The sequence below is a fragment of the Cavia porcellus genome, unplaced genomic scaffold (genome assembly GCF_034190915.1).
Source record: "Cavia porcellus strain 051 isolate PalLab524CR breed Dunkin Hartley unplaced genomic scaffold, mCavPor4.1 scaffold_6, whole genome shotgun sequence".
In the NCBI taxonomy this organism is placed as follows: Eukaryota; Metazoa; Chordata; class Mammalia; order Rodentia; family Caviidae; genus Cavia; species Cavia porcellus.
Window position 1 is genome coordinate 64,657,993 of NW_026947489.1, and position 21,536 is coordinate 64,679,528.

Sequence of the window (21,536 nt, forward strand, 5' to 3'; positions counted from 1 at the left end):
TGGGCATTGTGTCCCAACAAGAGGAAAGCTGACTCATGCAGAGCATTAAACTATGTCCATATTTCTGGTTATTTTCTTTGGGATATGAACACTTTTAAAGTCTTCGTCTATGTTACCAAATCACTTTTTCCGGAAAAGTTGATGCTCCCACCAGCCGTGACTGAGGGAGGATCCCACATCTTTTGTTCTTCCTCCACTAATCAGTTGGATAAATGTTGTATGTTCTCACTTTAATTTGCATTTGAGATTATCAGTGAGTTTAGTTTTGTGTGATTATGTTCTGGTTGATCATCCATTCCTACTTCCTCCTTTAAGAACTTCCTGGTCACATGTGTCACCTCTGTGCCCCGTCCCTCATCCCTGGTCCTTCAGGCTCAGTCCTCCACATCAGCGCTCACTCACCGCCAGCCAGCCTCTTCCTGCGCCCACCCACCCTGGGTGTTTATGCTCCATGCTTGGCTCCCGACTGGCCCCTTCCCTTGTGATTCTGCAGCCCCTGTCATTGCTTACAAGCCTCTTCCTTTCCCTTCACTTCCCTGACAGATCTCTCACGGCTTCTGTACCCTGGGAATCCCTTGCTCTGCCTCCCTGAAGCCCCCACACCAAAGGGCAGAATACCAAGTAGGAATCTAGAATTTTCTAGCAGGCTGCCAGAGGCTGTCATCTGTCTGTCCAGTGCTGACACTGGGTTGAGTGAAAATCGGGCGGCCACTGAGAGGACGTTATCTGCTGAGACTGCACGACCCTCTCATCTTCCCTTTCCCATTTTTCCTTTTCTCCCCATTATTTTAACTGGGGCTTTAATGATACAATTTGGTGGTTTGGGGTTTCTGCAGGAGAATTTCTGTGATCCTCTGAACCCAGAGGCCTGTTTGCCCTTGTTGGAGAAGAGGGACGCTGGATGCTCTGCAGGCCCTGTCAGGTTGTGGTAATAGGCAGGGGCTGTGTGAGCCGCACACTGCAAACCTGGTCCTCCTTAGTGAGATTTCACAGAAATCCCACTGGAGGTTTTTTAGCCCCTGCCCTGTCTACTTTCCTTCATAATGATGAATGGCTGAAAAGAAAACTATCTAATCTCCAAACTGCTAGCTGTTTTTTTTTTTTTTTTCCCTATTCTTTCTTCAAGGAGAGAAGGAAGAACACAGTCACATAAAACAGAGTCCTTCATCGCCTGCTTCTCAAGAGACGGTTCTTTCCCTTTTCATCCTAGGCCTGTTTCTGATCTGTGATGGGCTTGCACTGAAAGCTCCAACCCAGTCCCCTCTAATCAGCTGCGACAGACGCCGCAGTTGCTAGGGCTGCCCATCCGAATTGAATTGATTACCCGGCCCCTCTGCCATTTTGTTCTGTGCACAATTGCTTAATAGCTGTCACCTTGGCTTTCAGTCCTGGCTGGCTTGGGCTGACTGGTTCCCATTACTCAGGATGGCCAGTGCAAGTTCATCACCTTTACAGGATGTCCCTGATTAATTCCGTATGCCTTGGAGACCCACAGTACATTTGCATAGGGGCAGCCGGGCGGGCGTGGAACAGAAAGCTCGTGACTGGAGGACCCGCCAGGTTTTCCCACAGGGCCTGCCGTGTTTGAATCATTACCAGGAGTCTGGCCTCTGCTGACATAACTGCTAATGAATTTGTAAATTTGTTTAAAAATACAAAACAATCCGGGCTGCTCTAACCTTTCCTGTCGCCACCTGCCGCCTGGGTGGGAGCAGTGAGCAGAAACCGCACTTTTTCCAGCTTGAGTTTGTGCAGGTCTTTCAAAGACGGCCTCTCCCACCCTCACCCCCTTCCCAGGTCCCAGAAGCAGGGGAACCAGGCTTGGAGGGAGACATCTTTCAAGTGAAATCCTTTGCACTGGGAACTACTTCAATTAGACAGCAGGGGGAATGTTAACATGCCCTCCGGCCTTTTAAGTGGGGTTTAATTTTATGTTGTAAGATAAGACACTGCAGGGCTGGGCGGCTGCTCCTCCAGCAGGCTCCATTAGTGGGGCGAGCCGAGGCCTCTTGACCCTCTGAGGCCCAGCTGAGCCTGGAAGTTGGTTTGGTTTTTTAACAATTTGTCAGTCTGACCCAGCTTTGCTTCTCCTTCTCTTTTTGTTATTTCAGGCTCTTCTGTTGCTGCGGGCTGTTGGGCTGGGTAGCCGAGCTGCCCCGAGAGGCCTGTCCCTGAGCTGGGAGCAGAGCCCTGGAGACTGCCTGCCCATGGCTGTGCAGCTGAATGGTGTTCGGCTCTTTTCCTCTTCTCAGGCAGGGCACAGCAGCGGCAGACACTTGTCACGTGGCAGGCTTCTGGGCTGATGATGTATGACCTGCTGGTGCTACTGAATGGTGCCCTTTGTTCCAGGAGATCCCCTGTGCCCCCGTTTTATTAAGTTGTTCATTCAGAGGGGCAGGAAAGTTCCACAAATCCCACTGCAGGCCCAGCCCTCGCCATGCCCAGGTGGGGCAGCCCAGGGACCTCATGCTTTCCAGAAAGCTGGTGGGAAGCCCTGGGCTCCCTCGTGACATACCCTCCTTCAGGAGCAACTTGCTTTACCTTTGACTCAGCCAGCTATCTGGTGAGGGCCTGGAAAAAGACATCTAATCCTTTGCCTGAGTTCTAGAAGGTCTCCCAGACAGGACACTTAAGGTATGCAGTATCCCCGGCACGATACTTGCTGCAAAAACGAAGGACCAAGAAGCCCAAGGTGGGGAGCCAGAGGCTCAGTGAGGAAGGAGCTTGGCCTTCTGCAGGGCAAAAGCCAGCCAGAGAGCACCTTAGAGCCACATGGGAAGGACTCTGAAAACTGGAGAGCGGGTTGACTTCTTCGCCAGCAGGAAACTTCTGAGTCCTGCCAGGGCGAGGGTTGCCAGGGACCCCTCCTCTTCTTTGGTTGAACACTTGGGGAAGGAGCCCATGAGGACAACGGCAATAGGAAAAGGCTGTAAGCAAGGCGCACTGGCAGCCCCTGTCTCTACCTGCCGCTCTTCTAACCCAGCGGGGTGAATCCAGGCTGGATTTCACCTTGTTCTTTCTCTCTTCATCTTGTGCCCAAGCTTCAGGGACCTGGCAGCGGGGTGGATAGGAGGAGAGCTTTGCCAGGTCTTGACTCGTCCTCTCTGGCTTGGAGACAGCTGAGGAATTCTCATATCTAAGCGCTCCAGGAAGCCCCAACCCAGGAAGCTGGCTCTGGTTCTGACCTGCTCTTAAATTCCTTCTCCCTTGGTGGGCACAAATCCCACCAAGAATTCTCTACTTATGGGACTGCTTCCTCCCCAGAACTGCTGGGTTGTGTGTTGACTACTACAAGGTAACAGATTCTTATCACCTGTTCTGCCTTTCTTGGGCTTGCAGTCTGCCCTCATCACCTGGGCAGTACCCTCTTTCTCTGAAAATAAGACCTAGCCAGGAAATAATCAACTTTGAAACTAGAGATCAAAAACACCACCCCCATCAGCCTGTCTTTGCCTACCTGCCTTACGGAGTAGCCACTGAGCAAGCACAGGGACAGTAGCATGAGATCAAAGGTACCCGCTCTGCTGGTCCTAAATCGTTCTGAACTCAGCGGCTCCATGGCACAAATGTTCAGAGACACTGAGGGTCTCCCCAGCACTTGCAAAAAAATACAACCAACGGGTGAGAAGACACCATCGCTGGGCCAAGAAATGACAAGCCAGTAATAAAAAGCATCCACACACTTCACAGTTGTAAGGTGGCTTTATGTTCCAATATGTAAAATAAAATGTCCATGCTATATAACAAAACACTTGATGTTCCATATCACTTGTCAGCTAATGTGTTTTCTAATAAAGCTTTATTTCTTGTGTGTGTTAATATAATATATATATGCTTTATCTAAACCATTCTTAGTTTTTCATATCAAACATGTAATAAAAATTTAAATAGATGGCTTTCCAAATATCCCCACCAGTATTCATTTTTATTAAGTTTATTCATTTGTATAAAGCAAAGCTGAATTTGACATGTGGCCCGCATTTGTGAGATATATATATATTTACTCATTTATTTATTTATTTATTTATATAATATATAAATAGCTATTCAGCATGCAAAGAGTTTAGTGATTTCCCAAATTTAATTTAAGAGTTCACACCAGCCTCCCAGTCGGTCTGGTGATGTCCAGCGCTAAAGGACAGGGCTGAGAACTATGAGGTCACTCCCTAGAGAAAAGTTATCTTTGCTCCTCTGAGCACATGGGCAGAATTTACAGGAGGAAATTGATTTGTCTCAGTTTTGTTTTGCATGTCTCATACCAGAGGCATGAGATTTCTGAGGCAGAACAGGCCCAGGAGAAATGCTTGACATCAGCTCTGGCCGGGTTCTGAGGGTGCTACCAGCTAGGTGTCATCAGAACTGCTGCCTGTGGGAGGCAGAGGGTACCTGAAAGGCCAGTTGTATACCCCAGAGAGAAACTGCGTGTTGGGGATCTGGAGGGAAGAGCTCTATACTTTACCACAAACCCTGAAAAATGACTGAGATGCTACCGATTGGTTTTTCCCTACTTTTGAAGGAAAAACAAGAAAACATTTAAAAATACCCATGAGGTGGCATCTGGCACAGAACCCCCTTTGAAAATCACCCCTCAGACCTTAGAGCTCCAGGGATTGATCTCTAGGACACCAACTGAGCTGATAGTTTTACTCTGAAAGCACACCTGGAGGCTTCGGGCCTCTCCAGAAGCCAAAGGAAGGCCCTGTGCACCCCTTGAAGGTGGAAGGCCAGACCCCAAGGTATGTAGAAAGAAGCTCTCCCTGCAGCAGAGAGAGATCTCAGCTCCCAGCCCCTGGCTGACTCCAATTATATTATAGAAACCTCTAAAGAACTCAGACGAATCCTCCACTCCTGTCCCTCACCTAGGCAGGTCAAGGGATGGCAGGTAAGAGCGGTCGCAGATCCTGCAGCCCAAATCGCCTCTTAGATAACTGGGGTTTCTCTTCTCTTGTCCTGGCCTCAGCTATGGGTCAGAAGATAGATGCTCTCCCTACATATATGAAGCACACACACACACGCACACACATACACACACACATATGCATACACGCATACGCACACACATGCATTCGCACACATACACCCTCTGAAATACCTTCCTGGGTTTCTTGGTAGTGCGGGCCACCCACAGAGGTTAACACTGATTGACAGGGTCCTGGGGCTGTCCAGGACACAGGCAGTCATCCGTCAGTCCAGTTCTCCACAGTCCCCATTCCCGAATGGTACTGTAAGGAAGATTCCCGGGTCAAAGAGAAGCTCTGAGAGTAGAGAAATTCATTGGCAGCATTCAGGTGTGGCGAGGGTGGCTTTCTCTCACAGCCAGGGGGGAGGCCGCGCTCTCTTGGGAAGGATGCCGTGGGACCCCGCTCCCGGACCTGAGATTGTGACAGCTGATTGTAGACACTGAAGTGGGCGTTTCCTGGTGCCTGGGAGCTCTGAGCAGAGAGAGTGGGCAGCCGAGGCATCATAGTGGTGGCCGTGAAGTGTGTGGGGAAGGGCTGGTAGGGCACAGTCTCCATGGTCTGAACACTGTAGCTGGTATACGGTGACACCGATGTCCACATGTTACAGCTCAGCGGGGGCGGGGGCAAGTCGTCCACCCCAGACACCCCAGCAATCTCAGGCCCTGAACCTGAGTACATACAGGCTTCTCTGGGAGTCACCTCACTGCAGTAGGAAGGGCTCAGCATCTGTTGGTCATAGGGAGGGGGAGAACGGAAGTAGTGATCCTCTGCCACGGAAGAGGGCGCTTCCAGATAGGATCGCTTGCAGGGCAGCTCCAGGTGGCGGGCGCTGTCTGCTGGAAGACAGGAAATATTCAGGAAGAGTCATTTTCACAGCCCTGGGCCCAGAGCACCCCAAAGGACAGCCTGCCCTTGTCAGTCAGTGCCTGCCCCACCCTGTGCTGCCAGGTTGCTCCCAGAACCATTTTAATCAGCTACCACTTTTAGAGATGACAGCAGTGAAGAAGTGGTCACATTATGGACCCTACTCTCAGACCAGGGGGCACACCATATCACCAGATACCGAGTGATGTGCTGAGCCGGGCTGCACACAGCTCTGATCCTTTGTCAGCCTGACTTGGGGTGGTAAGAAGCCCCCCAGGAACACTGGATTCTCAGGCTAAGCTGGCTCTAGCCAATGAAAGTGTAGGCAATTTCCAGGCCCAGCCAGGCCAGGAAATCACAAGTGTCTGAAGCAGCCAGACTGTGAAAGCCATGATGTCTCTGCCTCAATCTTTGCTCCTGAGGAGCACTGAGATTAGCTGTTCGCAAGTTCTGTTGTTTTTGAAACAAGAAGTTAGCCCTACCATGCTCGAAGAAGACTCATCATATGGTTATTACACTGATTCCAACCCAACTGTGTCAAATAATTAGGAAACAGAGCTGAGTTGGACTGTAATCTCGGCACTCAGGACGCTCGGGCAGGACGATTATAGGTTTGAGGCCAGCCTGGGCAATTTAAAAGAGTCTGTTTTAAAAAGAGAAAGAAAAAAGGTTGTGGGGAGGCTAAGGATAGAGCTCAATATGAAGGCCCTGGGTTCAGTCCCCCCAGTATAGCAAAAAGAACAACAATAACAACAACAAAAGAAATGGAGCTGATACATGAAAAAGAGGGTGACGTCTATTTTTTTAGGCTAAGCTGACAGTCTGGGAAAGATGACATCAAATGCCACAAATCATGTCTGCATTTTTCAACATTCTCAATCATGAGGGCTTAACTCTGGAGTGACACACCCTCCCCTGGGATCCGGGATGGCTGGTCCTCCGGCTGGAGCAGTGGCCCATTCAACAAATTAAAGAACACTTCTCCGTGGCTTATCTTGGCCCCCTGCCTTCTGTTTCCCCCCGGATTCATTCTGAGAGCTGTGTGTACACAGGGCAGGGTAGCCCAGGGGAGACGAGGGCCAAGTTCAAAGCCTGTACTTGCAGCTGCCCCTTGGGTTCTGCAGGGCCTCTCACCTGCCTGGGGAACTGTGCCCTCCATCCCTCCCCTCCTCCCTGCAGTCCTTTCTCCAGCTCTCAGCTCTTGTGCTTGGCAGGTGACCTAGTCCCTCTAGGTCAGGAATGAGCAAAGGGCCAGAGAGTAAATATTTTAGGCTTTGCAGGCCACACAGTCTGTGTCACAGGTCCTCTGCTCTGCTGTGGGCCCAGGAAAGCAATATGTAAATAAATACATGACGTGCTTACGTTCCAATGAAACTTATTTATGGATGCTAACATTTGAAATTTCACATAGTGTTCACATATTGTCAGCTACTCTTGGTTTTTTCAGCTATTTAAAAATGGGAAAACCATTTTGATCAGGCAGCAGGCTGGCTTTGGTCCAAGGGCCACAGTGTGCTGCTCCCTGCTCAGGGTCACTGAGTTCTAATGGGGCTTGGAGGATACTTGGAGCTCTGCCCGTGCAGTTCCTAGGAACAGACTCAAAGAACATTCTGGATTACAAGGAAAGGTCTCCAGACTCGTTCCCAAGAGAACGTCAGTTAAAAGGTCTAGTGAGGCCTTCCGGCAGGGCAGCATTGATCATTCCCATTCCACCCAAGGAGAAAGCTGGGCTTTTGCTGCAGAGCATGGGTGTGACAGTTCCAGGGGGCCAGGGCTCTTCACCAAGCAGCCCAGCATGCAAGGTGCTGTTGCTCATCTTCCTGGCCCCCAGTCTGCTTCTTCAGTAGCTCACTGTGGCTTCCAAACATCCCATGCAGTTAGGCAAAGGTGGAGAGTGCTGTACACAGGCTACCTTGGTAAACAAAGCCCCAATCCAAGAGCCTGTGGCCCTGGAAGCCCCAGCTTCCTCCTGAGCTTCTAGGCGGAGCCTAGCTGGTTTTGTGTCTTCTTCCTGCCCCAAGGCAGCTCCCAAAGCAGTGCCTGCAAAGCAACACCTGGACCCCGTCAGGGAACCAGCATGGAGACAGGGGACACCAAGGCCCCAAGCTGTCTGTGCAGATCCCAAACACCACATAACGACCAGCATTCCTGCATGGGAGAAGGTGGCCCTGAGCCTGGCCATGGCCACCAACCCACAGACTGGCTCCCCTGTGGAGCCCCAGCCCTTGAGGGCTCCTGGACCAGGCATGCTACCTCGTCTCTTCAGGCAGTGGTAGAAGAGGCTGGAGTCCCGCTGGGGTGGGAAGGCGTTCAGACCCAGGTCCTGTGGCTCCGCAGCAGCGAACTGCATGTGGGCCCCATTTTCGTACTGATAGTGCTGCAGGGCCTGGTGGGCTCCGTGCAGGGGGCTGACGTCAGGCTTGGCCGAGAGTTGGCTGGAGACGAGCCTCTGCCTCATGATGCTTTTGGAAATCACAGGATACTCTTTGCTGGAGGGGTGAAGAGGACAGGTGCAGAGACAGGAAGAGAGTGAAGATGCCGTGAGAGTGACCCATGCTACCCACCCTACCCCTGGGCTGGGGCAGCCCCACCTCTGCAGCCGGGCCACACGTAGGTCACTGTCATCACTGCCCCGGAACCCCTTGGCAAAAGGATTGTTCTCGATTTTCAGCTGTGTGATCTGTTGGGAGAGGATACACAGTGGAGTCGCTGGAAAGAGAGAGGCCGGGCTGCCTTCGGACTCAGGAAAGGTCTGGGGAGGGGGCGCCCTAGGACAGCTGGCCCTCACTGGGTCCTCCTCCGCCTCTTCCCTTGCCTGGTTTGTTCCTGGCTGCCCCCCTTGTTATGTTCCTCCAGTCCCCTGAGTCTTCTTCCTGCACCCTGCATCTCTTCCTGCTGTGTCAGCCCATTTCTTGTGACTACCATCAAGTTGGGGGGGAATCTTTCAAATGCAAATTTGACTTTGTTACTCTTCGGCCTAAGATCTACCTAACCAGTCCCAAGGGGAATAATGTGTGAAGGCCCTGAGAAAGGGGGCAAGAGGGAGGTGGAGAGGCAGGAGAGCTCCTCAGGACCCCAAGGGGATGCCCGGGGCTGCAGAGGGGTGGACAGAGGGGTAGGGCTGGGTGGACAGAGGGGTAGGGCTGGGTGGACATCCAGGGGTGTCCCGGCTGACCATATCAGGGACTCCTCTCCTCCTTTACTGCCCCTCTCCAGGCCTGCACCTGCACCTGGAGGAAGCGTGCAGAAGAAAGGGGCCAAACCCTCAAACAACACGGCAGGCGGGCGCCATGCTCCTGGGGTTCACAGCTGCTGGCGGTGGGCTTTGGTCTTCCCTGGGCTTTGCAGTTCAGCTCCATGGCTCCAGGAACCAAGAACCGGCCTGCCTGCCTTCTGTGCCTTACCTACCCCCACACCCCAGACTGTTTCTGGCTCCCGTTTGTCACTTAGAGGGCCGCTGCTCTGGGTTTCGAAGCCCTACTATGTCCCTCTGGTAGTGGCAGGCACAACAGGTGGTTTCTGTGGTGGAGCCATGCTTATACCTTGTGATTCTGGTAGGAGGTCACAGAGATGAATGAGGTCTCTGGGAACACATGAGTGCAGAAGGCTGTGTTTTTGGAGCCAAAAGCATTGTTCTCATCAGCTTTAACGATGTGCAGCCGTGGCTGGTACTTGTGCATGGAGTTGAGGATGATCTGGAAAAGAAGGGTGTTGTTTTGCGCTCCAGGTCCCCACCCTCTGCTCCTTGACCAAGTGCAGCTGGCTCAGGGCTAGTTTTCTCCTAAAAGCTTAGGGCCCCGGCCTAACCACCAGGCTGGAACTCTGGAAAGGTCCTGAAGCTCCCAACCCAAGTGGAGAACCAGGCTCCTGGATCTCAACTCTGTCCCAACAATGCATTAAGCCTCCAGTGCTCCAGCACTGACACCCGGCCCCAGGGCCTAGGACCTCCCTGCTGTGACAGAGTTCACTGAGGCCATGGAGCCCTCAAGAAAAAGCCTTCGAAGCTTAAAAACCTGGTGAGTTCAGCATCACATAGCAGCAGGACTTCTGAGTTGCAGGCAGAAGTTCAGGATGCTGCTGATTCACTTTATGACCCTCTGTCAAGTCATTCAACCTCCTTGAGCCTCATTCTCAGGTAGTTAAAATGTGATCACACTTTGTAACTTACCTCCCTCAAGTGACGCCCTCCAGCCTGACTTGCCTTTCCTAGAAATGCCAGCCCCAGCACTGGGCTGCTTCCTCTCACATCTGTCAGCCAGGAAGGCAGCTTCAGAGCCCATGGCTTTGTGGGAGGGGGAGTGGACAAGCAGAGAGAAAGGTCCAGCCCCGTTTTCAGGGTGTCCCTCATTTGGACAAGCACTTCTCAGTCCTGGGTGCAAGGAAACCAGCTGCAGCTGCTCTGGGAGCAACCAAGCAGCTCCAGCCTGCAGGGAGGGTCGGCAGGGGTACACACAAAAGTGGGAGACCAATGAAGTGTTGAAAATAATGCCAGAGAAGGCTGGATGCCCTGGGCACCCCAGGGCCATGGGCTGGGGGAAGCACATAACCCCAGCTGGATAAAGTTTAGCAAAGCACCCAGGAGGTTCACTGGAGCCCTGGAAGTAACACATAGCAGTGTTGCTCCAAACCTGCTTGGTTTCTTTTGCTGTGCCCCACGGTAGCGGCTCCATCATGTGCCATTAAAATGTATTTTTTATCATTGACATTTACCAGACGCCCTCCCTTTTGGAGGCAGGACCAGGAATGTGGGGCATTTTATCAGCACTGCTGCATCTGTTAACCCTTTGGTTTCTGCCCTGGCCAGGCCTGCCCTTGCCCTTGGGTTCCTTGATCCTCCTCCCTGCCTGGGGGGGTGCCCCCTCCTTGGGTTGCCCCTATAGGCTCCCACTCTTCCTGGTTCCCAGGGGCCAGGCCCACTGCTACAGCCCAGGGAAAGATTGAACCCTTTGGTGACCAGAATGCAAGACAGCCCAGGGAGGTGCTGGTCTCCCTACATCCTGGGAGTTGGCTGTGGGCTCTGCCCTTCTGCAGGCTGCTCTGTTGGCTGAATGGCTCCAGCCAGCAACAGGCAGTCTCTGTCTTCTGCACTAGCCACCACCCCTCAGTGACGAGCTCTGAAGCAGATAAAGAGCTTCCCAATCCCCGGAGCCAGGTCCTGCATCGGAGGGCCACTCCCCACACTGGGGTCGCTCAGCAGAAACAGTGAGACAGAGTCCTATTCTGGAAGGTGTATATTTCCCAGAATCCAGGAACGGTCCCATGGAGAGAAGCTCATCTTGGGAAGCACCTCCTAACCTCACTAAGTCCTTGGTCACCCGGTAGGGTTCATCAAGCCACAGGAGCCCACAAAAACCTCAATTCCCTGAAGACCCAGCAATTACATACCCCAGAGGGCCCCAGATCTCGGCCTCCTTGCTTTGGCACGTGCTACTGTCCTGAGTTTCTTTCCCCATTCTCTCACCTTCCAGGCCCGTCCCCTCTTCCAGGAAGGCCCAGCCCCTCTGGGAAACTTTCCCAGGCCCAAGGGCCGGCTCGGAACTCTCAGTTCTGAAACTTCCTCCCTGGGCACTGTCTAGTTGGCTGTTTCTCATTTTGTCTTCTTCTTTTTTTGTTTTTTCAATTTTTTTCTTTCAATTCTTATTTTTTTAAATTAGTGCTCATTTGTGGTACATATATCGTATTCTCTGTGGGGAGCTGGTACATATACACAACCCATCCCAGCCCTTTTATTTCTCCTTTCCTTCAGTTAAACGATAAACTCCTCCGGAAAAAGCTCCTGACCTTTCATTCTTTTTGCAACTCCAGGCTCGATCACCCTGAGACAGGATCTACCAAGGGCAGGGGTGGGATGTGAGAGTCAGGACCACCAACCCTCTGTGGGAACCTCCATGAGCTCCTCCCCTCTGGTCTCTGCTTTCCTCACTAGAGACATGATAATCTCTGAGGCAGCTTTCAAACCAAAGACTGAGATTAAACACATCCGCAGGGAATCCTTCTGTGGTCACTCATGCTGCCCTTCTCTAATGCAGGATCAGCCCCTGGGCACTCTGGCTCTCCTAGAGTGGCAGCACAGAAGGAGGACAGAGCAGGGGGCTGACAGGACCTCAGGCCACAGGCACCGACACCCAGTAAGGTTGTGTAGGATCCTTGGGACTGATAGCAGCAGCTACCCTGCTTCTGTGACAGCTGGCCAGTCACAGCTAGTCCTAGTTTGGTCAAAGCACAGGGCGCCACTGCCAGCTCTCCTTCTCCTCACTGTCACCTGCCTCCCGGGACAGCCAGCAGCCATCCATCACTTTGTCTATGAACAAAAGCTCTGCATTCCCTCTGAGCATCTGGGTCCAGGTCCCCACCTCCAGCTACTCCTCCCTCAGGCTCACCTGCTGTACCTCCTATCAGGCCCTGCTTAGAACTTTTGGGGCACCCAGAAAATGGCACATGCCTTGAGAGCAGACCTTTGTCCTCTCCCCTCTTGCCCCCATGTCTTCCCATGCTGCCCCAACCACCAGTACTCAGTAAGTGCTTTATATTCAGAATGCCACCCTTAATGTTTTCCTCCAGCCCCTTGGCATAGGCCAAGAGCCCTTGAGGCAGAGTCAGTGATGACTGAGAGGGAAACTTGGGAAGGGAGAAATTGCCAGAAGGAACCATGAGGAGAGTGCAGGGTCAGGCACAGAGAAGGGAAGAAGAGTCCAGGGCCTCTGTGTATCTCTGTTCACCAGCTCCAAGCCCTGACCACACTCCTTGCCTCCAGCCACAGAGGTCCCCACTGTAAAATGGGGCCTCTGACTAAGCGATCCCTGCAGTGCGCCCAACCCCGAGAGTCAGGAGCCAGGACAGGTGTCTAGAAGAAAGTCTCGCCCGCTGAACCAGTGCAAATATAAACTTGAACATCAGTCCCATCAGTGCAGGAGAACATAAAACCAACCGGGCGACTGGCTTTTCTCCAAAGTTCCTCAGACGCCACAACCAACTGCTCTGCCAGAGCTTTGCATATATATTTGCTGCAGAGAATCCTGGGCCAAAGCGGCCCGCCACGTCAGCAACTCTGCTACATGACTGGTCCCGTCATCATCATTGTTGTACAGAAATGGGATTCATTATCTTCTGGCCACAATTCAGAAGCCTGTTCTATTTTAACAATCTAAATAGCACCAAATATCCAACTCCTCAAGTGCTCGCCATAGCGTGCTTAGCCACGGAGGCCAGGATTCATCTCCATTAGCAACACAGAACATTGGGGCACGGGAAGGCAGACCATAAAGACGCTGAGTCCAGCCCTTGACTTACAGATGCGGAGCAGAAGGCTTCGAGTGGGAATGTGACTTGCCCAAGGAGGCACAGCTGATGGGACATAGTCTGAGCGGAGTCCAGATGGCCTTTGCAAGGAGCAGGAGGGACTGTGTGGGGCGTGCACCCAACAGACCCTAAGGTCCTCCACAGAACACGGCCTATCCGGATGCCAGCCACATAACAGCAGGGCTGATGCCCCAAGTGGGCGAATGTGCATTTTGGTATATATGAAAACCAGATTTACCCTGCATCACAATTTTATATTCTAAAGACTCTCTATCATCGTTTTTAACCTTGCTACAAAGAGCTTTGGTCAGAGACAAGATCTGTAGCTTACAGAAAAAAGAAAAAAAAAAATGCTGAAACCCAGAGAGGTACAGCAATGGTCTAAGGAAAACCTAAACTACAATCGAGCCAGGGAACACTAGCCCACCCTGGGCCAGACAGGTCTTAGGTCCCATTCCCAGGGCAGCAACCCAGGGTTCTTCATGAGGCCGGAAACCTTCCTGGCTTTTCCCACAGCAAATGCAACACCAGTCAGGGTTCACTGAGTACATACTACGTGCCAGGCTCTGGGCTAGGTATTTTACATACATCATCGTAATTAATCTTTCTAACAACCTTACAAAGTAAGCGTCATTATTATCCTCATTTTAACAGACAAGGGACTGAACACCAGGAAGGAGACAGTGTTTGCTCAGTATCAGACAGAGGGTTTGAGGCTGGGCTAGAATCAGTACTAATTTCTAAGCCTGTGCTCTTCCCTTTACCTGGCTGGGAGAGCAGGCCTGATTTGGATTTCTGGAGCATCTGTAGCTCACCCCAAAACCAGCAAGGGCTTCAAGGGCTTAGCACATTGTCAGGGCCCAGCAAATGTGAAGGGAAAAAAAAGAGAGAAAAGCAGAAATACCCTGTCGTGAGCCACCCCGACAAGTCAGTAGCACAAGGCTTGGAGGAGCATCTGCCCCGGCAGAAAGAGGGCCACCCCCTGAGGCGGCTCATTTAGTCACTTGCTGTCCACCCGCATCCACTGGTTTTCAGACACGGTGCTGGCCATCATCCATGCTGCACCATCTAGTGAGGAAGGCCACAGTCATCCAGAAAATCAAGCAAAAAGAAGTGGTGAGAAAGCAGTTGGGAGAAAGACCACACTCACAAGGGCAATGCACAAGATGACGACTAGACAGGAAATAGGCAGGGCCTTAAGAAAGATGCCCGGATACACTCTGATGGACAAAAAGATGGCTGCAGCACAGAGGAGGGAGGTCCTCTCAGTCCTCCGAGGTAAATTGTAAAGGAAGTCTAATAAAAATACAAGTAAGTTTTTTTTTAAACACCATAAGCTGATTCTAAAGTTCATGTGAAAAGTAGACTAAATAGCCATGAAAAAACTGAGGAAGAAGAGCACATAGGATGAGGCCTGCCGAATGCTATCATAAAGTGTCCACGTGAGGGACAGGCACGTGAACAGACACAAGTTCACACGGGGTCATCTGTATAGAAATACGGGATCCTACGCCGGGATCAGACTCTTCAATTACTAGAGAGCTCTCTAGAAAAGAGAAAGGAGTTGACTTCCTATATCAAATGCCAGAGTGGTTTCCAAAAGGATCAATTATTTAAATATAAAAATAAATCCACAAAGTACTAGAAGAAAATTATCTTCTAGGAAAAGAACAGATACAGACTTTTGGTTATTCAGCATCAGAATGTAAGAAATGAGTAAATTCAGTCAGAAATTTCTGCATGGCAGCATCACTTAAAGTTAAACTGAATGATGAACCGGGAACACGCACAACTCTTACACATAAGGAGCCACATTTTCCTAGTTTATAAAAGCCTCCAAAGTTATGAGATCAAAACTCCAAGAGGAAAATGAGCAAAGCACAGCAGCAATTGGCAAAAGAGGAAATACACAGGAAAAGATGCTTAACCATGTTCGTGTTACAGGAAATACAACACTGATATCTACGTTTCCCTATCAAACTGCAAAAATCTACAGGTCCGCTCCCGTGCTCTGTGGTGAGTGCACAGCTTGCTGGGAATCAGTACATCAGTAAAACTGCTATTGGGGGACAATCTGGTGATGTTTTCAAATTCTCAAATCCAAATACATTTGAATAGCTATTGCACCAATAACCCTTGCATGGTGCAAAATGATATATCAAGTTTAATCAAAGGAGGAAAAAATTTAACAAAACACCTTATTCCTTTGATCAGAACTAGCTACATAATTTATAGAACAATTATGTGATATATTGTATGCAGCTATACAAAAGGGGCCAGACCCAGGTGTGAGCAGGGACTGTGGCCATCGTGGTGAAGTCAAGAACCACTTTGAGTCTTGTGGTATCATGCTGTCTATGAATGGAATGATCTCCAAGATATGGCAGGTTTGCAAAACAAGGTACAAAATGCATTTATATAATACTTTGTAAAAGAGGGAATTTGAGATTATGCATTCTGCCTTGTACATGCAAAAAAATGCTGAGAACTAACAGTGGTTACCTGTGGTGAGGGCTGCAGAGAAAACGGGTGGATGGGAATTGAGTAGAGAGAATGGTCACACTGAAGACAGTTTTTATTTATTCAATGATTTATTTTCAAGCCATGTGACTGTATTTCCTATTCAAAAATTAATTTTAGCTGGGCACAGAGGTGTACATCTATGATCTCAGCTACTTGTGAGGCTGAGGTAGGATTGTAAGTTCAAGACCAGTCTGGGCATCTTAGTGAGACATTGCCTCAAGCAAAATTTTTAAAAGTAGGCACGTGTGAGGGCTGGGGATACAGCTCAGCAGCACAAGCACCTGCCTGGCAAGTGCAAGGTCCTGAGTATTCCCAGTACAAGAAAGATAGAAAGAAGGAAGGAAGGAAGGAAGAAAGGAAGGAAGGAAGGAAGGAAAGAAGGAAGGAAGGAAGGAAGGAAGAAAGAAAGAAAGAAAGAAAGAAAGAAAGAAAGAAAGAAAGAAAGAAAGAAAGAAAGAAAAGCAGACTTGTGTCTGTGCGTGTGGTAAAGCACTTGCTTAGCATGCTTGAGGCCAAGGGTTCAATCCCAGTAAAACACACATACACACACACACACACACACACACACACACTCAGGAAGAAAAGTTAAGAAAAAAATTAAAGATACACACAAATAAGCATTGAATTACAACCTTGTAAAAGCACTGGGATGAGAAAGTGCATAGTTGCTGGGCACAGTGGCATATGTCTGTGATCCCAGCACTCGGGAGACCAAGGCGGGAAGATTGTTGTGAGTTCAAAGCCAGCCTGGGCTACAACGTGAGCTCAAGCCGGCCTGAACTACATAAGTGAACTGACCACAGTCCTGATTCACACCTGTCTCAAAAACACAAAGCAAAACAGAGAGAGAGAGAGAGAGAGAGAGAGAGCATATAGTACTCTGACAGCTAAGAATGGAGACCCTGCATTTTCTCCCTATGAAGTTGCATCTGAACTTGTAGCTGATCTCAGGAGTGATCACCCCAGACCTATGGGCAGGAGCAGTCTGGTGAGAACCCAGCCTGTCTGTTAGGAGCATATGGCTGCATGGTCTGAGGGGCTCCTGTTCTGGGGCTTCAGCTGCCACACAGGAGCAGCTGCCAGGGCCAGTCTTTGCCTGGACCCTGGTCAATGAAGAAAAGCAGCACCGTGAGGGAGGAAGTCTGGGAAGTTAGGGAAACTAGGAAAACCCTCACAACTCCTAACAGGCTGCTCTGGCCCTCCAACACCCGGGTTTTCTCCTGGAGGCTTTCTGTGCAGGTGAACATGTGGCTTCTAAGCTGGGAGGACATTGAGTCCAGCTGGTAAACCTCAGGATGATACCACAAGCACTCAAAGTGGTTCTTGACTTCACCACGATGGCCACAGTCCCTGCTCACACCTGGGTCTGGCCCCTTTCCCAAGAAGAGATCCCAGCCCTTTGGTGAGGGCAGAGTAGGCTGCCAAAGGGCGACAGGGAAGAGTCCAAAATCTGCCTGGCCACAGCAAGTTCCTTGTGAACAGGAAGCTTTTAGAGAAAATTGAAAATGAGGAAGGTGGGGGCTGGGGATTTAGCTCAGCGGCATAAGCACCTGCCTTGCAAGCAGGCGGTCCTGAGTTCGATCCCCGGTACCGATAAAAATGAAAAAGACAAAAAAAAAAAAAAAAAAAGAAAAGAAAATGAGGCAGGTGACTTCTTCCCCCTTTCCTATGGCCTCACCTTCCTCACTGGCACAATTTAAAATGCAAAACGCTAAGGTTTCAATGAGCTGCTTTGCCCTGGTTTGGCTAGGAAATCAGTTCACTCTCCAAAGCTCAGAAAGTAAGGAAGTGGGGCCACAAGAGTGCGTTGCTAAGAGACAGGAAACACAGGTTGGGTCAGGGCTGGAGCACCTGCTCCTCACTGTCAGCTCCTGAGACAGTCTCCTCCTCTCCCTGAACTCTGCAGCACAGCGGGTGTGACAGCCAATAAACTACAAGTGCTAAGAGAAGCAAGCCTCCTACATCTCATCCTCAGGGGAGGAAACTGAAATAGACAAAATCCCTGAGCCGAGGAGAGGTGAACCCAGGCAGGCAGGCAAGTGTAGCCTGGGGCATCCCCAGCCTCCTCAGCCTGTCAGGCAGTCCCACCGGCACAGATTGAAGACCACACGCAGGTTTATTACAAACCCCTCATAGAGCCACCAAAGAGGCACGGAAGCTGGGAAACCCTCCTGCAGGGCAGGGAAGCCCCGAGAGCTCCCCCATTTCCTAAAGAAAGCTCAGCCTTTCAACCCCTGGCCCTACCACTACCATTTCCACAAGGGTGGAGGTGACAGAGGAGTCCTCTGAGGTATCACTGTGGCTCAGAACCCTGACAACAAATCGAAGCATCCAGAAGCACTCAGAACCTTGATCTCTAGGTATTTCTGGCCACCCAAAGAGGCAGCTGCTGCTAACCTCCAGACTCAGCCCGCAGTCTGTCATGTGTGGTCTGTGGGTGTCTGATTTTAAGTGTATTTAGGTTTCCCACTGCCACCACAGAGGCCCTCCCTACACTTTCAAGACTGGGGCCACAGCATGGCCAAACAGAGAAAGTCCAGCAGGAGTCAATGGCGCACAGTCTTGGCCAAGTGGTACCTAGGAAGACCCAGGAGACCGCTCTCCTCTCAGGCCTTGGTGTGCTGCGGGGGGACCTGGCTCACCCTTCCCACTGTGCATCTGCTGCCCTGCATGGGAAACCCCATACAAGGACCTGCAAAATGTAAGGCCCTAGGTTTGATTGTCATCGTACACACACACACACACACACACACACACACACACACAGACACACACAGTAATTAATTAATTAATTAAATTTTTAAAAAATTTCAGAATAAGTCAGAAGTTAATTAGGTTGAATATCTCCTCAATGCTTATTTATACTTCAGCAGTGACTGACAGCTGACCACTATGAGAAATTAAAACCAGGGAGCTGCTGCTTACCAGTTACCTACCGATTAATTAGAAATGAAGCATTTTTTTCTGGCATTTTCTAAGAGGAACTATTGTTCCCAGAACCTCTCTTTGCACTTCTGCAGCTACTGGAAGCAGAACTGAAGGGGGACCTGCACACGCCCCGCCATCCACACCCTGAGCACGGTACGTGCAGCGGAGAGCAGCACCCAGCAGCCCTCACTGCCCCTTATTCCACTGCTCCCCTGACAGGGCTTCCACAGTCACCACCACCCCACAGGAGTCCAGAGAGGCAGGACTGGGTCCTGGCAAAAAAGAAAATACCAGCTCCCAGGCTTCTGTTTGCCATGCATTTGAACTAAAACTTTCCACATAAAAGCTGGGCCTGCCAAGGCCAGATGGAGAAGGAATGAGCTTGGGGCATCAGCAGCAGCATCCCGGGGCATTCAGAATCCCTTTCCTGAGAGCCAGATCCTGAGGATGGCCAGGCAGGGGCTGACCCAGGAGCCAGAGCAAGGCTCGGCCCCCAGAGGCTGTGCAGCTGTCAGGCCAGCAGCTGGTACACACCACAGAGGGGCTCCCCACACATTCTCAGGAAGCTTACTCTAGCAAGAACAAATTTTGGAAAACAAGCTGAGAGATTTGGTCCATCAAATCATAATAATCATTCTAGTTACCATTTATTTAGAGCCACCTATCTGTAAGGCGCTTCCTGAATAATCTCTCATTTAAGTCTTACTACCATGAAAATACTTATGGTCACTTCCTCACTCCAGATAATAAAGTGAAAGCTCAAAGGGACTGAGATGCCGGTGCCCAGGAGGTGGGAATGGAGGGTAACAGCTGTCTGTGGGATCAGGGCTGTGTTCTTCCACAACCTGGCCCCCAAGTGCCAAGACCTGTGGAGGGGCAACAAGAGTGGATCCTCCCATCTTGGTCCACCTGTTCCAGCCCTACCATCGCCCCAGAGCTTGCTTCCCCACATTCTTACGTGGCCAAAGGGGTCCAGGTGGTTGTTCGTCAACTTTAGCTTCTGGAAAGAGACCAGCTGTCGCATCCAGTGGGCCCCGGTGGCAGGAGAATCCGGATGGACATATAGCCTTCCTGGCATGGCCGGCTCGGCCTTTCCAGCCACCATCCTGCCAACAGAGCAAACAGAGCAGCAGCAGTTGATTACACTGGGGTCTGGGAAGCCCTAAATCTCTGTCTCCTCTAAGAGCAAATCCCAAATGACCAGGAGGACAAAAACAGCTGCTGCCCTCACACCTTCAATCCAGGACTCAGGGTAGGAAGGAGGACAGGGGACAGAGTCCTGGGGGAAGGCGGCAGTGCGGGACCTCTTCTACTGCACTGCAGGAGAAAAATGGGAGGTTATGGGAGAAACGTGAACGTTTATTTGAAGGACTATGGCTATTCACAGACACTGGGGGATTTGGGCACCCTTGTGTTTCATTGATTGATTGATGGGTTCTGGTAAAACCCAGGGCCTCATACATGCTAGGCAAGCACTCTACCACTGAGCTACATCCTTGGCCCATAAATTTCTAACTTTCTTTCTTTCTTTCTTTCTTTTTTTTTTATCGGTACCAGGGATCGAACTCATGACTCTGTGCTTGCAAGGCAGGCACTTATGCCACTGAGCTAAATCCCCAGCCCCAGATTTCTAACTTTCAAATGTTATAAATTGGGTTAGTTAGAAGGAGCTTCTCAAAGGACTTAGAACACTTGTAAACTGGTTGCCCCCAAAATGTAGTCTGAAATTAACTGGTAGCTGATCCCTCAGCCAGAGCCTGCTCTGAGTTCTAATTTGACTTAGAAGGAGAAGAAACAGAAACATGGATCTTGCCAGGGACCGACCACCAAATCCTGCCTCCTCAGCCCCATCTCTGAGCTGGGAGCTCTGGCCTGCTAGTCCTCTAGTCCGTGCTAGAGGGTTCTGTCACCACCACCCCTCAGAAGCAGCCTTATTTGGTCTGAAAATGGGCACACAGCCTGAGAGGGGTGCACTCTGCAGCCAGGTGAAGAGGACATGAGCCAGTAGACAAGAGAGCCACCACAGGTCCCGTATCAATCCAAGCTATGAAAGACCTCTCAGAGAACGCATCCTTTTCCCTAGTGAAGCACTCACAGAGCCCAAATCTGCCAGGCATTAGTGCTTTTTTCAGCATGTAATAGCATGGGCACCAAGTCTCAGCTGTCTAGCAGACTCTGGCCGCCCCTCTCCCTCTGCAGACCTGGCACAAGCAGTGGATCCGAGGCTGCGGATCTGGGCAGTCACTCAGGCTAGCTGGGGGTCCCTGCACTTAACTTGGGGGGGGGGCATTTGAGGAAAACCGGGTCCCAAGCCTCTTACCATTTATTGTCACAGAACTTGTACCGATGGTCATCTGCAGGGACGATGTCAATCAGCAGGATGTACTTAGTCTTGGGGTTCATGCCGGTGACTTTTACCTTGTAGCTGGGGAACATCCTCCTGGTGGAGCCAAGGGATTGGGCAGAGCATGGACAGCACCGGGAGAGATGGTACATAGTGAGCAAGGGACAGACAGTGGACTCTTAGCAAGAGATCCTGGTCTTCTTGGGAGCTGCGTGACTTTTCCCTTTGCACTGGCTGCCCTGCAGGGGGCTTGCCTAGCTACTTTCTCCAAGCCCTGCCATCATCAGTATGGAAAGACACTACCAAAAAATCTTCATCTGCTACCTGTGAAGCCTGGAGACCTTGGTCAGGATTTAGAGATGAGATCTCAACACCAACCTAGCGGCCTGAATTTCCCTCCTGCCCTTTGCTGGTCCATACACAGCTCAAACTCTAGGGTGCCATTATAGGATGCCAGAGCAGATGACTGGAAGCCCCCATCAGCTGCCTCCATAAACAGTGGGATGTCCCCTCTGGGTCAGGTCTGCTGGAAACCTTCAAGCTTAAACCAACATCAGGAGACAGGAGGGTGCTCTGAAAACCCTGACAGGTCTAGACTCTCCCAGTGTGAACAGCGG

At 50.8% G+C, this 21,536-nt stretch overlaps 1 protein-coding gene across 3 annotated transcripts in view; it reads right to left on the reverse strand.

Moving 5' to 3' along the window:
* Window positions 1-3,665: 3,665 nt before the first annotated feature.
* The window catches only part of Tbx4 (T-box transcription factor 4), a 30,164-nt gene continuing 12,293 nt past the window's right edge, over window positions 3,666-21,536 (reverse strand). For 2 of the 3 annotated variants that reach the window (XM_063250883.1, XM_063250884.1), the window contains exons 4-9: window positions 20,896-21,015; window positions 19,534-19,681; window positions 9,368-9,520; window positions 8,417-8,505; window positions 8,079-8,314; window positions 3,666-5,797 (exon numbers count right to left, since the gene is read on the reverse strand). In XM_063250883.1, coding sequence (XP_063106953.1) covers window positions 5,178-5,797; window positions 8,079-8,314; window positions 8,417-8,505; window positions 9,368-9,520; window positions 19,534-19,681; window positions 20,896-21,015 — 1,366 coding nt within the window. In that variant the 3' untranslated portion in view covers window positions 3,666-5,177. The remainder of the gene's footprint in view (window positions 5,798-8,078; window positions 8,315-8,416; window positions 8,506-9,367; window positions 9,521-19,533; window positions 19,682-20,895; window positions 21,016-21,536) is intronic. The other variant, XM_003469574.4, reaches the window with a different exon arrangement.